This window comes from Sceloporus occidentalis, unplaced genomic scaffold, assembly GCF_023333645.1.
Source record: "Sceloporus occidentalis isolate IW3139 unplaced genomic scaffold, rSceOcc1.0.p SCAF_3, whole genome shotgun sequence".
NCBI lineage: Eukaryota > Metazoa > Chordata > Lepidosauria > Squamata > Phrynosomatidae > Sceloporus > Sceloporus occidentalis.
In genome coordinates, this window is record NW_028316983.1 from 121,349,828 (window position 1) to 121,364,108 (window position 14,281).

The 14,281-nt window shown below is 43.4% G+C and overlaps 1 protein-coding gene across 2 annotated transcripts in view; it reads left to right on the forward strand.

The window, feature by feature from the left end:
• The window catches only part of ATF6 (activating transcription factor 6), a 134,248-nt gene that overhangs the window by 40,124 nt on the left and 79,843 nt on the right, over positions 1–14,281 (forward strand). For both annotated transcript variants that reach the window (XM_089516008.1, XM_089516009.1), the window contains 2 exons: positions 2,369–2,433; positions 9,473–9,584. In XM_089516008.1, the coding sequence (XP_089372134.1) occupies positions 2,369–2,433; positions 9,473–9,584 (177 nt within the window). The remainder of the gene's footprint in view (positions 1–2,368; positions 2,434–9,472; positions 9,585–14,281) is intronic.

Here is a 14,281-nt window from a genome sequence, read left to right on the forward strand (position 1 = left end):
ATGCCTGCTTGAAGGTGGTAATGGGCTGGATGAGGGAAAACAAACTCAGTGTGAATCCAAAGAAAACGGAAGTACCAGTGATAGGCCCCCAAGGTTCAAGGAAGGAAATTTGTCAGCCCGTCCTTGACGGGGTCACACTTCCCCTGAAAGACGAAGTTCGCAGTCTAGGAGTACTTCTGGATTCGTCCCTGCAGTTGACATCTCAAGTAGATGCGACGGCCAGCAGTGCTTGCTATCAACTTCGGTTGATAACGCCAACTGCGACCCTACCTGGACTGAAGGGGCCTTGAAACAGTGGTACACGCACTGGTAACCTCTTGTCTAAACTTCTGTAATGCACTCTACATGGGGCTACCCTTGTACCAAGTTCTGAAGCTTCAATTAGTAAAAAATATGGGAGCCAGACTGGTCACCGGTTCTTCAAGGTTTGACCATATAACACCTATTTTGAAAGATCTTCACTGGCTCCCTATTAGCTTCCGGGCACAATACAAGGTGTTGGTTATGACCTATAAAGCCCTATATGGCTCGGGTCCGAGTTACTTGCAGGACTGCCTCTCCCCATACAATCTGCCCCGCACCCTTAGAACATCGGGCAAGAAGTTATTGGAAACCATGAACCCCAAATATGCTTCCACTTCACAAAGAGCCTTTTCAGTAAGGGCTCCGAGACTGTGGAACAGCCTTCCTGAGAACATCCGATTGGCGCCCTCAGTAGAGATATTCAGGAAAGCAGTGAAAACCGAACTATTTCGCCAAGCATATCCAGATGTGTTATAAGATAATGACTGAGATGCCCCTGAACTGAGATGCTGCTTAATTCCCGAACGTACTGTATTATGTATTGTATGGTTATTCTTAACCATTAGTTAATATGTTGGTTTTAATCTTTATAATGGGTTAGAGAATTTTAATTATAGGTACTGTGATTTTATTAGTCTGTAACCCCGCTTCGACCCAATTGGGAGAGGTGGGGAAACACAAATAAAATTTTTATTATTGTTTATTATTAATATTCCAGGTGGGGCCTGACCAAAGCAGAATAGAGTGGCACTATTACTTCCCTTGATCTAGACACCATACTTTTACTGATGCAGCCTAAAATCGCATTGGCCTTGTTAGCTGCTGCATCGCACTGTTGACTCATGTTCAATTTGTGGTCTACTTGGACTCCCAAATCCCTTTCACATGTAGTCTTGTTCAGCCAGGTGTCCCCCATCTTATATCTGTGCATTTCATTTTTCCGCCCTAAGTGCAGTACCTTACATTTCTCCCTGTTGAAGTTCATTTTGTTAGCTGTGGCCCAACTTTCTTGTTTATTCAGGTCATTTTGAATTTTGGCCCTGGCCTCTGGGGTATTAGCTACTCCCTCTAATTTGGTGTCATCTGCAAATTTGATAAGTATGCTCCCAATTCTTTCATCCAAGTCATTGATAAAGATGTTGAATAACACTGGCCCCAGGACAGAGCCCTGTGGGACCCCACTGGTCACTTCTCTCCAGGATGAAAAGGAGCCATTGCTGAGCACTCTTTGGCTTTGGCCAGTCAACCAATTACAAATCCATGTAACAGTTACCTTGTCTAGCCCACATTTTACAAGCTTGTTTGCAAAAATGTCATGGGGAACTTTGTCAAAGGCCTTACTGAAATCAAGCTATACTATATCCACAGCATTCCCTTCATCTACCGAGCTGGTAATTTTATCAAAGAAAGAGATCATGTTTGTCTGGCATGACCTGTCATCACTAACTGCTAATGTATAGTAAAACACACACATGACCATACAATATGTTTGAACATGAAAAAATATAGGGGCCCCAAATGTACTTTCTGCCCCAGGGCCCCTAAAGGCCTAGCTATGGGCCTGAGTGATTCCACTAAACATTAGGAAGAACAACATGATGGTAAGAGCTGTTGATTAGTGAAACATGCTGCACTAGAGTGTAGTAGAGTCTGCTTCATTGGAGATTCTTAAACAGAGGTTGGATAGCCATCTGTCAGGAATGCTTTGATTGTGTATTCCTGCATGGTAGGGGCTTGGATGGGCCTTGTGGTTTCTTCCAACTTGATGATTCTATGAAGTTCACCATCATATAGTTTGCTTAAATAATGTAGTTACATCTTTAAGGTAGTACTGTAACCCAAATATTTTCATACTTTAAAAATCATAACCCTTGAAGATATTTGTATATATTTGTATTTTCCTCATCTATAATGTACTGGGATTTCCTGCCAATGCTTTGCTACCCCCACTGAAGTTAACAACATGGGCCCATTCTGTATGTGTTTGTGTGCATGTATGCACCCAATGAGATTATGTTAAATTCGGTATTTGATTTTCCTTTGTATGATTCCACATTTTCTCTAGAACACTTCAGAAAAAAATAAAGTTTCTGACCTGATGGCCCTTCCCTACACAGACAACAGTCTTGGGTAAGTTAAAATAGATTCTTCCCATCAACTCAGTATTCTGTTGTATCATCTCCTGTTGGACCAAGAGGTTTTCTAGAAATTTATTCTTTCCTCTTCTAGTAAAATGTAGAAGCCTTTTAAACCAAAGCCTGCTCTGTAAAGGACCTTCAGACTTGAGATAGTATCTGTGTTATTTGTCTGACTGAAAGGACTTCCAGCGAAGATGGCAGGCTGAAGCTTTCCCTTTTTGTGGGATCATGAATCTCCACAGGGAAAGACGCTATGGTGGATTTTAACTGGCTGGAGGTAAACTCTGGTCAGCAACTGACCTTCTGGATCAGGGGAAGAGCAGAGGGATTGCCATAGGACCCCATTACCCAGCAATTACTGTGGAAACTGTAAGAACTGGTAGTGAAACTGTGTGAGGGACTGGGATTCATTATCGTGCCTGGCAGCCATCTGCAAAGACTGAAGAACTGGCAAGCAGCTCTTTTCTGTTTTCCCAGCAGACAGGGTCCTAACCTCCTGTATTCTGGGTTAGCTCCTCCCAATTTGCTCCTGTAGGCAGGGACAATAGAACAAAGAACGTCCTCCTATATAGGGAGGAGCTAGCTCCCCTGGGCCCCAGTTTTGTTCCTGCCTACGCTCCTAGCAGGATGTGTCTCTTCGAGCCAGAAAAGTTTTTCTTTTCTCCGAAAGCGGTTTGAGAGTTTTCTTGGCCTTCCCTTCTTCTCCTCTCTCCTGCCTTTCCCCCCTTTCTTGGTGGTGGTTATGGCAGAGGACCCCAAGAGCACAGGTTAAGGATCATCCTTAGCTCAGGCTTCCCTAGCTCAGGGTCTGCCAGCTCAACAGAGGGAGCCGGCTTCAGAGGGAGACCCAGTAGGATGTGTTTGCTGTTGCTCTGCAGCTTCTTCACTACTGCCACTTCAGTCCTTTTCTTCTCTTCGTTTCTCTTGCTGCCTTGGGAGCATGAAGAAAGACTTAATATGGCAAGGGCTCCCAGGATTGGAGAAAGGTCTTGGCTTTGCCTATGACTCTCCCTCTCCTCCAAAGCTGCCCACTTTCATAGTGGGAGCACAGGAGATTTCTGCAAGCAGCTTTGCAGCACATGGGAGCCGTGAGAACAGGTGGTGAGGGGTATCCCTTCCATGTCTCTGTTTCTCCACATCACCTCTGCCCAGCCTGTTTAGGGCCAGGGATCAGTGAGGAAATTGGGCAGAAGTCATGGAAACTTCCCTTCTCAGCATCTCTGCCCAGCCCATTTAGGGCCAGGGTTCAGAGGACAGGTCAGCCAAAAGCCATGGCAAAGGATTTCTCTGCATCACCTCTGCCCAGCCTGAAACAGGGCCAAGGTCAGAGAGGCAAGCCAGCCAGAAGACACAGGAAAAGGGGTGAGTACCAGGGGCCCTCTCTCTCCAGCCAGCAAGGAACCTTTGCCAGATCTAATGCCCTCAGCTTGGTACAGACATTGCCAGGAGGCCTCTGCCATTTCCATTGCAGGTACTATGCCTACAAAAGGTTTGGGACTCTGCCAGGAGGGCAGATGGGGGCATAAACTCTTGGTCTCCCCCTTCCTTCCCATCTCTGGCCCCAATGGTACCCAGGACCCCAACAGGTGTGGGAGATCCTATTGCAGACTCGGAAACACATGGTGGTGTTGCCAGGGCTCCTGCATATTCCTTTTGAATTCTTAAAATGAGATGGTGTGGAAGGAGGCAGAGGACTCCTCCTCTGTGTTCTACAGCTGCCATTTTGGCTGCATGGCTGTAAAGGAAGCTATACAGGGCCCAGCAGGAGCTGAAGCTTCCAACTCTAAAATGGTCTTTTTTGGCTGCCACAGAACATCCCACAAAAAAGCACAAAATGGCTTCAGGTCCTTACCATAGAGAGCATGGCCTGTGCCACCCACTTCTAAACAGAGGCTGGAGGGCCATCTATTGGTTATGCTTTGATTGAGAGTTCCTGCATGACAGAATGGGGTTGGACTGGATGGCCCCTGGGATCTCTTCCAACCCTAGGATTCTATGATTTTTCTGAGAGAGCACATGGATACAAATCCTCCTCTGTTCCCTCCTCAAAAATAACAACAACAACAAAAATGGGGTGAAACCACTTGTGGATATCATGGGTGGAGAGTTCCCTTCACCCCCAATTGTGTTTGGCTGCCCCAAACTATGGCACTCTTGAGAGAGCAGTTGGAGCGTTTGGCCTCTCCTTTCCATCAGAGATTATCCTTTCTCAGGATCCAGATATACCTCAGATAAATGGGGAGCCATGTCCCACGGCAGCCTCCCCTGCCCTTCCCAGCTACCTATGCAAGTGGGAAGGGAGTTGAGGAGCAAGCCAGCTTCTATAATGCAGCCGGGTTACTATAAAGCCTGCCTGAGATTAAAAGGGCTAAGCTTCTAAACCCCAGCTTGACGTTGAGGCTGTCTGAAACATAAATAAAACAAAATGTCCTGTGAATATCAGGGCTACACTATAGGCCATATGCAGCTATCTACCCATGGTTACCAATGGTCTTCAGTCAGTGCTAACTTAAGAGCAGTTTCCTCAGTGCCTGGAAGAAGCTACTTACTGCCTAGGCAGTCTCCCTTGATGGGGCACATAAAGGAGGGGAGAGCCTCCACATCAACAGGTCTGGGGGTTCAGATTTACAAGAGATGCTGGTTAACTTTTCTGTTGTTCATTTTAGTACTGTTAGCCCATGAGGTGTGAGCTGTGCTGTTTCTGCTCACCCCCCTCTCCTTTTTATCAGGCTAGAGAAGATGCCTGCAAACTAAGTCATCCAGGGAGAGTGCTAGCCATAAAATCCACATGATGATTTTTCTTCCCTCCTCATGGGCCTCTCTCCCTGACGCCATTAGGGCCAGAGCCTTTTTGCCTTAGCTGGAACAGCCTAAGACACAAGATGAGCACATGGTTCTGCCTCCCTTGTGCAAACTGGTATCAGCCATAGCACTTCTCATTAAGAACATAAGCTTTAACAATACAGATTCATTTAAATGCTAATAAACTGGGGGACTCAAGCAAGGAAAAAGATACTTCCCTCCTCTGGTCATTCAGCAGATCTCTAATGCGTACACGCATTGAAGATCTTTGATAAATCATCTAATATGAGGTGATAGATATATTGGATTAAGGTGACCAACCAAGCTCCATTTGTGGCAAAAAGGTTACGTCCCTGTTAGGAAACACAGGGAACCTCAGTCAGCTAGCCTCAGGAGAGCCAGCTCCCCTCTACTTCCCTTCTTTCACAGGAGAGATGTCTGTTAAAGGGAAGAAACTAAAAAATACCGTTTCTTCCATGAGATGGTTTCTCACTAATACAGGAAGTTAAGAAAAATTCTTAATCAGAAACAAACAGACAAACAGCCTCCTCTCCATCCCAGGAGAGACCCCCCTTCCCCCATGAGTGTTTTAAAAGATAAAATCAGGTTTTTCTGCTAAGGGATTGCTTCAAATCCCATACAGACATCCTGCAGAGCCCTGACGGGATTTGCCATAATAGGAACACAATTACCTGTTAACTATTCTAAATAGTTACATTTTAAATGAAAATGCCTGTTGATGGGCTTGCCATACAACTGGTCCCTGGATTATTAGATCTTTTGTGACCTTTTGTGCATATGATGAATTGGGCTCAAGGCCATGAAGGTTCGTGCTGCCAATCTCTTTCTTTTAGTGGTCTCAGGGTGCTATAAGATTCCGCTGCATACTGTTGGACATGCTTTGATTGTGATTTCCTGCATGACAAGGGGTTAGATTTGATGGCCCTTGTGGCCTCATCCAACTCCATGATTCTATTATTTTATTGTTATAAGGTTAGCCGCTGCGTGGGTGAGTGTCTTATCCCTGACTGGGTTTTTCATGGCAATGTCTGGTCCAAACAACACCATTGTCCACTGCCTTCTGAGGCTGGAAAAATGGACTTCCTAGTGCCTATGCCTTGTTTTCTGCTAGCACATGTGTTCAGATTTAATAAACCATACAGCTCCATATAGGGACTTACACCAGCCACCTATATGCCCACAGCTTGTAAGTGTGTGTGTGTGTGTGTGTATATATTCCAAAAAACAAAACAAAAAACACCAAACTGTGATTTTACTATTTTAAATTATAGACTTCATTTTACTGTGCCATTATATTTTATGTGACTTGAGATTCCATGGATTTGGTATCCATGCAAAGTCATTAAACCAACTCCAGTGCATATCGAGGGCCCACTATTCTATTTTAAATTTAGCTTTGCTTTCCTTTGACAGATCTATTTTGTGGAGAAAGCTCTCTCCTCGAAATTAGATACCAGAGGATTATCCATGCCAAGTCCTCAGTTACCGTTTCATGATTCCTTAATCAGCAGTTCATTCAGCTGAGAGACCCCTCAGCCTTCCTATAGGTTGATGATAGTCTGCTACATGGAGTTGGGCGATTTTTGAAGCCTCTAGACAAGTTCATCCTCAGATGATACCAGACTTAACTCTGACAACAGGCCCTGTTAACACAGAGTGCATCCACACTTCTGCATGGACTCACCAATGTCTGACAGATAAAGGTTAATCCAGTGTCTCCCTTGCCTAACCATGGAATTAGTCTTATTTTACTCAGGTACACAGTTGTTCCAGTAAAGAACGGCACATTGTTTTGAGATGTTAGTTGGTGGTCAGACATTAACATTCCTCTTACAGAGTGGTAAGTCTTCATTGCTACAAGTTAAATCACCTTCATTGCTATAACCAGTTGACAAGGTGATCAGTGATAGGGTGGAAGCTGGTATAGGTCCAGATTAGATCAGGTTCTATTCTGATTGATCACCTAATCCAACTTTTAGACAAGTTCTCATCGACTGCGTCAGGTTTTCAGTGGCTGACCTGCTACAGTCCATCCAAGATGGCATTAAAAGGGACTTAGATCCAACACGGTTATAAGGCAGGTGTCTGCCATCACGTTGGTTCTGCTCCATAAGAGAGCGGCTAGAATGGCACCCCTCCTCACATTGTTGAGGGGAGTTTCCAACAGGGCCCAGCCCACCAGACATTGTTTTCCAACTTGGGACATGAACACGGTCTTAAATGTGCTGAGTGTTGGGCCGTTCAAGTCCCTTCGGGAGGCCTCCCTCAAACACCTCTCCCTCAAGGTCAACTTCCTCATGGTCATTACCTCCGCCAGACGGGTATCAGAGCTGGGAGCCCTGTTGGTTCGTAAAGACTTGTGTATTTTTAGGCCAGACTCAGTGTGCCTTCGTCCAGACCCTACCTTTGTGCCTGAGGTCAACTCAGCCTTTCACGTGTCACACAACATTCTCCTGCCTTCATTCTGCCCCAGTCCTAAGAAGGACTTGAGAAAGACCTGGCACACATTGGATGTGCGCAGAGCCCTCAAAATCTACATCAAGAGGACTTCAACCTTCAGGTCATCCGAGGCGTTGTTCATTTCCTTTTGCCCGGGCTCTTTGAGGTGCAAGGTATCGGTCTCGACTCTGATTAGGTGGATCAGGTCTTGTATTCAGGAGAGCTACCAAACTCTTGATCTCACTCCACCCGAGGGGGTGATGGCGCACTCAACCACTAGCACCTCCCTTTCAGAAATTTGCAGGGCAGCCACATGGAAGTCACCTTCGACCTTCATAAGACATTGCAAACTGAACGTGTCTCAGTCCTCTGAGGTGTCATTTGGAAGGAGGGTCCTCCAACAGATTGTGTCAGGGGCCACAGCCTCCTAGCAGCACTTCCCTCCCAGTTCAAGAGGGCTTTTGTAAATCCCAGAATACAGGAGGTTGGGACCCTGTCTGCTGGGAAAACGAACATTGGTACTTACCCATGATATGTCCATTTCCAGCAAACGAAGGTCCTAACATCCTGCCCACCCAGGTGCAGCTATAAATACCTTTCTGGTACCGAAAGTGTTGAGCCAGCACGGTATATTATTTCCCAGCAGAGAAAGAGCCCAAGCATCCTAACATTGGGTAGCTCCGCCCACTTGGCTCCGAGTGTTGGATGATGACTGGAGACCAGGATTAGATTCCCAGCTTGGCCATAAAATTCACTGGGTGATCTTGCCCAAGTCACATGCTCTCAGCCTCAGGGGAGAGCAATGGCAAACCTCCGCTGGACATATCTTGCCATGGTGATAGGTTCACCATGTTAGGGTCACCATAAGTCAGAAACGACTTGAAGGCACACAACAACAACAAAGGTATATGTGCTGCTCAGGTGAACCAACGTGGGTACCTGCAGTTTTCACTCACTAGATTTGTGTTCTTTTGTAATACTAGTCATATTTGTGTGTATTAACATTAATTGTATTGGCTATGCAATACAATTTGCATAAAGATTCTTATGTATGTTATTACTTTCTCTCTCTTTTGCATGTGTTTTTTTTTCCTGTTGTGTTTTTTTATTACATGATTGTCTCTACATTATCCACTCCTGTTCTGTCCCCTTGGTTTGAGGACTCTGCATTTAGATCATCCTAGTGTTGAGGGATGAATTGCTGAACCAATTCTTCTGTGTTCGTTTACATGCAGGTTAATGTTAAAGATTGCTCTGCTCCCTTTTTAGTGTTGTTAAAACATTAGCAGTATGGGTTCTATTTTTACATTTCAGTGTGGAACCAGTCTCATCTCCCAAAATGTTCTACACTTCCAGTGAAATCTAAACCTTCTTTTCTGATACCTCTGTCTCATCTGTGTATTGATACTATGCAGATTTTTTCCTCACACTAGTATTAGAAAACTGGCTCTTACATCTCTGAAAGCCAGTTTCCACCCCTGAATTTGCTTTTCCTCAGTACATTAACCATATTTCCAAGTTATTTACTACTGCTGTGAGGGCTCACAATTTCCCCCCAAATGATAGAAATCCTGTGTTACTAGAATCTAGCTTTGCACAATGAAATCAGAGATACAGTAAAGCACGCTGTCCAGACATCCAGATATTTGAAGAGTGTTTGTGAAATAATGATCTGTTGAATAGTGTGTTCATTTATTTCATTTAATCTGTTGTCTTCTGAAAGCCAGTGGTTCTTATTTCCAACAATGTCTTCTCCTGTATTTCAACAGGAACTCAGGGAATGGGTTACAGGTTTATTATGCTTCATTACGGAATTACCAGGATTTCTTTGATGCAATTCACAGAAGAGGAGATACATTTTATATAGTATCATTTCGCAGGGTAAGTATACTCTGTTTAGTCTTTTCCATTTTGTGAAGTGCTTATTTAGTTCATTCCAAAAATTTAGGATATGTTCATTTTTATCTTTTCTTAACCCAATTAATATTTCTTGAGAATGCTTAAAATCTAGTCTTTTCCCAAATCTACATTTCTTTAAGTTTCTTGGGGAGAAAGAAAGTTATAGTCCAGGCTTATTTGAAAACACAGAATCCTGTTACAGGCCTGTTACAGACTGCCAAAATAAATCTGCTTCGGGTCTCTTTGGAGGTATGCTGTTTAAATGATGCATGCATCCGAAGAATCCGGAAGCTGCACCAAAGCTGCACTCCAGTGCTTAGGAATAGAGTGTGGCTTTGGCACAACCTCCGGACTCTTAGGACCCATGCATCATTTAAATAGCATACCTCCAAAGAGACCCGAAGCAGATTTATTTTGGCAGTCTGTAACAGGCCACAGACAGCCAAAATAAAGCTGCTTCGAGTCACAGTGGAGGTATGGTGTTTCAATGATGCATGTGTCCTAAGAGTCCAGAAGTCGCACCAAAGCCATGCTCCAGCCTGGAGTGTGGCTTTGGTGTGGCTTCTGGACTCTTAGGATGCATGCATCATTGAAAAACCATACCTCCACTGTGACTCGAAGCAGCTTTATTTTGGCTGTCTGTAACAGGCCTGAATTTGACTAATGAGGAAGAGAAGTCACATTCCCCACCTCTGTGGACATGTGTATAGTGAACTGCCATCAGCTCAGCAAATAATAGTGTTAACTGGTTTTACTACTTTTTTCTATTGGATTATTGGAAAGGATTTTATTATATGGGATTTGAAAAAAACATAATGTAAGATTTGTGTCCCTAAAGATGACCTAGATTTTTTTTAAGTGTTGCATCAAGGAGACGAGAGCATTGATGACCATAGTGAGTCTTGGCTGGTTTGGTAACCAAAATTATCAATTTTGATATGACCCATGGATAAGATGAGGGGAAAACTTAGGGGCATGTAACAAAGGATCTAAAGGATGAAGCAAAAGAAAACAATGCCAAAGAACTTACAAAATGCTAGCAGGCATAACTGTTTGGGCTCACACGAAAGGTTGGATGGATGAGAGAGTATAGCTGGGTCAGACCTTGCTTGCTGACTTGTATAGTTGTAATACCATCTGCTGTGGTCGTGCTACAGCATATCAGAGATCAGGTTAGCAGTTTCCTTTGACTTCAAGTTGTCACAGCGAGGTAGGGAGTCAGTTTATACAGGCAGAGGTTTGAAAGTCTCAATTTTGAACCTCAGGTTTGGGGGAAAGTAAAGTTAATAACAATAGTAATAGTAATGTTACACAACAACATTGTGTAAGCATTGGCAGAACTGGATTTTTACATTAAGCTGATATTATGCATTTATTTCTGTAATGGAGCTTCCTTTTTATGTAATAATTCTAAATAAAATCCTAGCGCTATTTGAACAAATATATTATACAGTGTGCCCTTCCCTTATGCGGGGGATCCTTTCCAGACCCACCCACCCCCTGCATAGGAGAACAAACGCATATGCTCGAGGCCCATTAGAAGTAATGCATGCCCCATTACTTCTTCTTTGCGCGCCAAGGCTTCCTCCGGCGCAGTGCACTGTATTTGTTTGAATTGAAAAAAAATACTTACTGCACCTCATGTATTAAACTGCACAAAGAGTTAAATTACAGTCACCCCTCCTAACGCATGGATCTGAGATCCGTGGCCTTGAATATATGTGGAGGGATGACCTCCGCTATTTGCAGTGGTGTGTATGCCCTTGCCGCGCACAATAGGACGTGCTCCATTCAAGCCTGTGAGGCTTGAATAAGCGCAAGCCTCTGTTTTTCCAGGGGGTCTGTAATGGATCCCTTTCAAAAACGGAGGGCCAACTGTACATTGAAATTGCATTGTATGTTCATTCTATTTCTTGTCAGCAGATGGCGCATTTCTCTAACTTTGCCTGAAGATCATGGATTTCACTTTCTCTGCTTTCAGGGAATGATCTTTACCTTGATTGGTCAGTTGGGGAGCCCTCACAAATTGTAAAGTATTTTGAGGAATATTCTAGTATACTAACCATTGGTCCACACATGTGACTCTATACAAAGGGTGTCACCATCTCCCATGTTCCGTCTATTGGGTCCTTTACCATCCCAGGAACCTAAATTATACTGCCATTTCAACACCAGGTAAAACATCACCATGGACTCTTAGGTTCTAACTATAATCTGTATGGGTCACACCATAGGATTCTCAAATATTCCTCCAGTTGGAGGAATATTTATGCTACCCTTTCTTCAAGAGTTCTGAGATCAGATTACTATTCTGCTACAGAAGGATGGTGTGGAAAAGATTCCAGATCAGTGCAAGAGAGGTGGCTTCTTTTCTAGGTACTTCAGGTTTGTGAAACAAGAAGGACTCAGTACCGTTCTGGACCTTTACAGGGTCTACTATCTGGCTGAAGTACAGACCAACCAACCCATACACAGGCTTGCCGTACACAGATTTGAACTCAAGCAGACAGCAAGCTGGGGGGGAGGGAACAAAATGGCGCTCGTGCCCATGGGAGCGCACCACCATTGAAATCAATGGGACCTGAGGTCCTGCGGTTTTTCCCATACACGGGGGGGGGGGGGGGGGGCTGTGAAATGGATCCCCTGCATATACAAAGGGCCCACTGTAATTCAAAATATTACTTTGCATTCTATTCTACAATTTCTCCCCAAAGGAGATTGGTTTGCATCTATAAACCTCCATGATACACACTTCCACATCATGATGAGATCTCAGTACCACAAATTTCTTTACTTGACTGTTGGACATGGTCATTACCAATACAAGGTCCTTGCCTTCAGTCTCTCAACACACCGAGGGTCTTCACTGAAAGCTTTACAGTAGTGGTCTCCTTCCTCAGAACTGAAGGGGTTCAGATTTATCCATACCTGGGCAATCAGTTACTGATAGCGCCCTGCAAGACAAAGCTATGTCAAGATATTCATCAGACTTTGCTTCTTCAAGACCTAGGCAAGACTTAATTCCAAAAGTCTGTTTTGGAATCCACAAGGGTCCTAGACTTTATAGGAGCCATGTTAGATTTGACCACAGGAAGAGTTTATCTTGCATTCAACAGAGCACACACAATGAAGGACAGAATGTACAAAGTCTTGGAACATCCATACCAGTCAGTGTTGCCTCTATAGAGACTTTTTGGGCTCTTGGCATTGGCAACAGAGTCACGTACTTGGCCCATCTCAAATTTTGTCCTCTTCAACACTGATTCCTTAGGTGCATTCAGTCCATTCAGTGCAGTATGTTATCCCCTTTGTTGTAAACCGCTTGGATTCCCAGTGATTGGGCGGTATATAAATAAAACCTCCTATTATTATTATTATTATTATTATTATTATTATTATTATTATTGCACGATCCCCAATGCAAGAGATTGCTTTGCAAAGAAGTACCCCATATACTACTTTCTTTGCTCTGGTGCACCCATCTCTCAAACTTCAGAATGCCATTTTTTACCCTGATCCATCCCATTTAGTCACCACCAATGCTTTCCTCATCTGATGGGTGCTCACTGTGTGGAATTTTGTCTTCATATCAATACCTTGGAACTTTTAGCCATTATCAAGCTTTTTTGTGCTTTCAAAAGTCATCTGTAAAATGGGATAGTGCAAGTCATCTCAGAAAATACTGACATACTACCATAATATGTTATATAAACAAAGAGGCACTAATTTGTCCACTTTTCTGGATCTTGCGATTATGCTCTGGAACTGGTGCATCAGGAGACATATTCAACCTTTTGCCATCTCCTGGGGCACTGGATGAACAACATGTTGACAGATGCACTCAATCAGGCTTATGTTCTTCAGCATGAGAAGCCCTTGTCCAATCAAGCTTTCACACTCATACTTCTGACTTGGGGGCATGTCTGAACTAGACTTATTCATGACTTTTTCCAAGCCTGTAATGAAAAGATTTCTAAAAGGCTTGTGGTATCTTTATCATGATAAGGTGGTTCTTCATCCTGATAGTTTCTTCTTGTCCAAGGTGGTATCTCAGTTTTATTTGAGACAAAATGTCATACTACCTGTCTTTTATCCTCAGCCATCATCACCACTAGAGAATTTCATTGTTGGTGCAAAGAAATTATGTGCCGAAACTCAATCCACTGATGCTGCTGTACTAGACACAATGTTCTATCTACTTTGATTCACAAGAACCTGACATTTCTTCAAACACAGTTTAAAAAACAACACTTTAAGGAATGCTTTATTTAAAGGAAGACCAGTCTTGCTTCCAGAGTGCATTCCAGCATACTTTGCTTAACAGGATTATACAGTATATGGTTCTATTTTCTTGTGAGAGGGGTATTAATTTAATCAAATTCTGACTGTGTTTGCCAACCCTATTAAATCAACAGAGTGACATATAGATAGAACAAAAATATTAATTTTATCAGAATGACTAGTGGGTAGAAAAAGAATGGAGGAACCAGAGTAGCAGTGGAATTGTAGAGGAGCACTAAACTGTAATGTTGGATTTGAGGAGCTAGGAGAAAAAGTGTTCTTTTGGTATTAGTGTTTTTTTTCCTCCATTGAGATCTTTCCTTTAAAAACTGTTCAGCGAAATTTATACTCTTCTGTTTATTCAGGTATATATTCCAAAGAAAATAGTAGTGTGACCT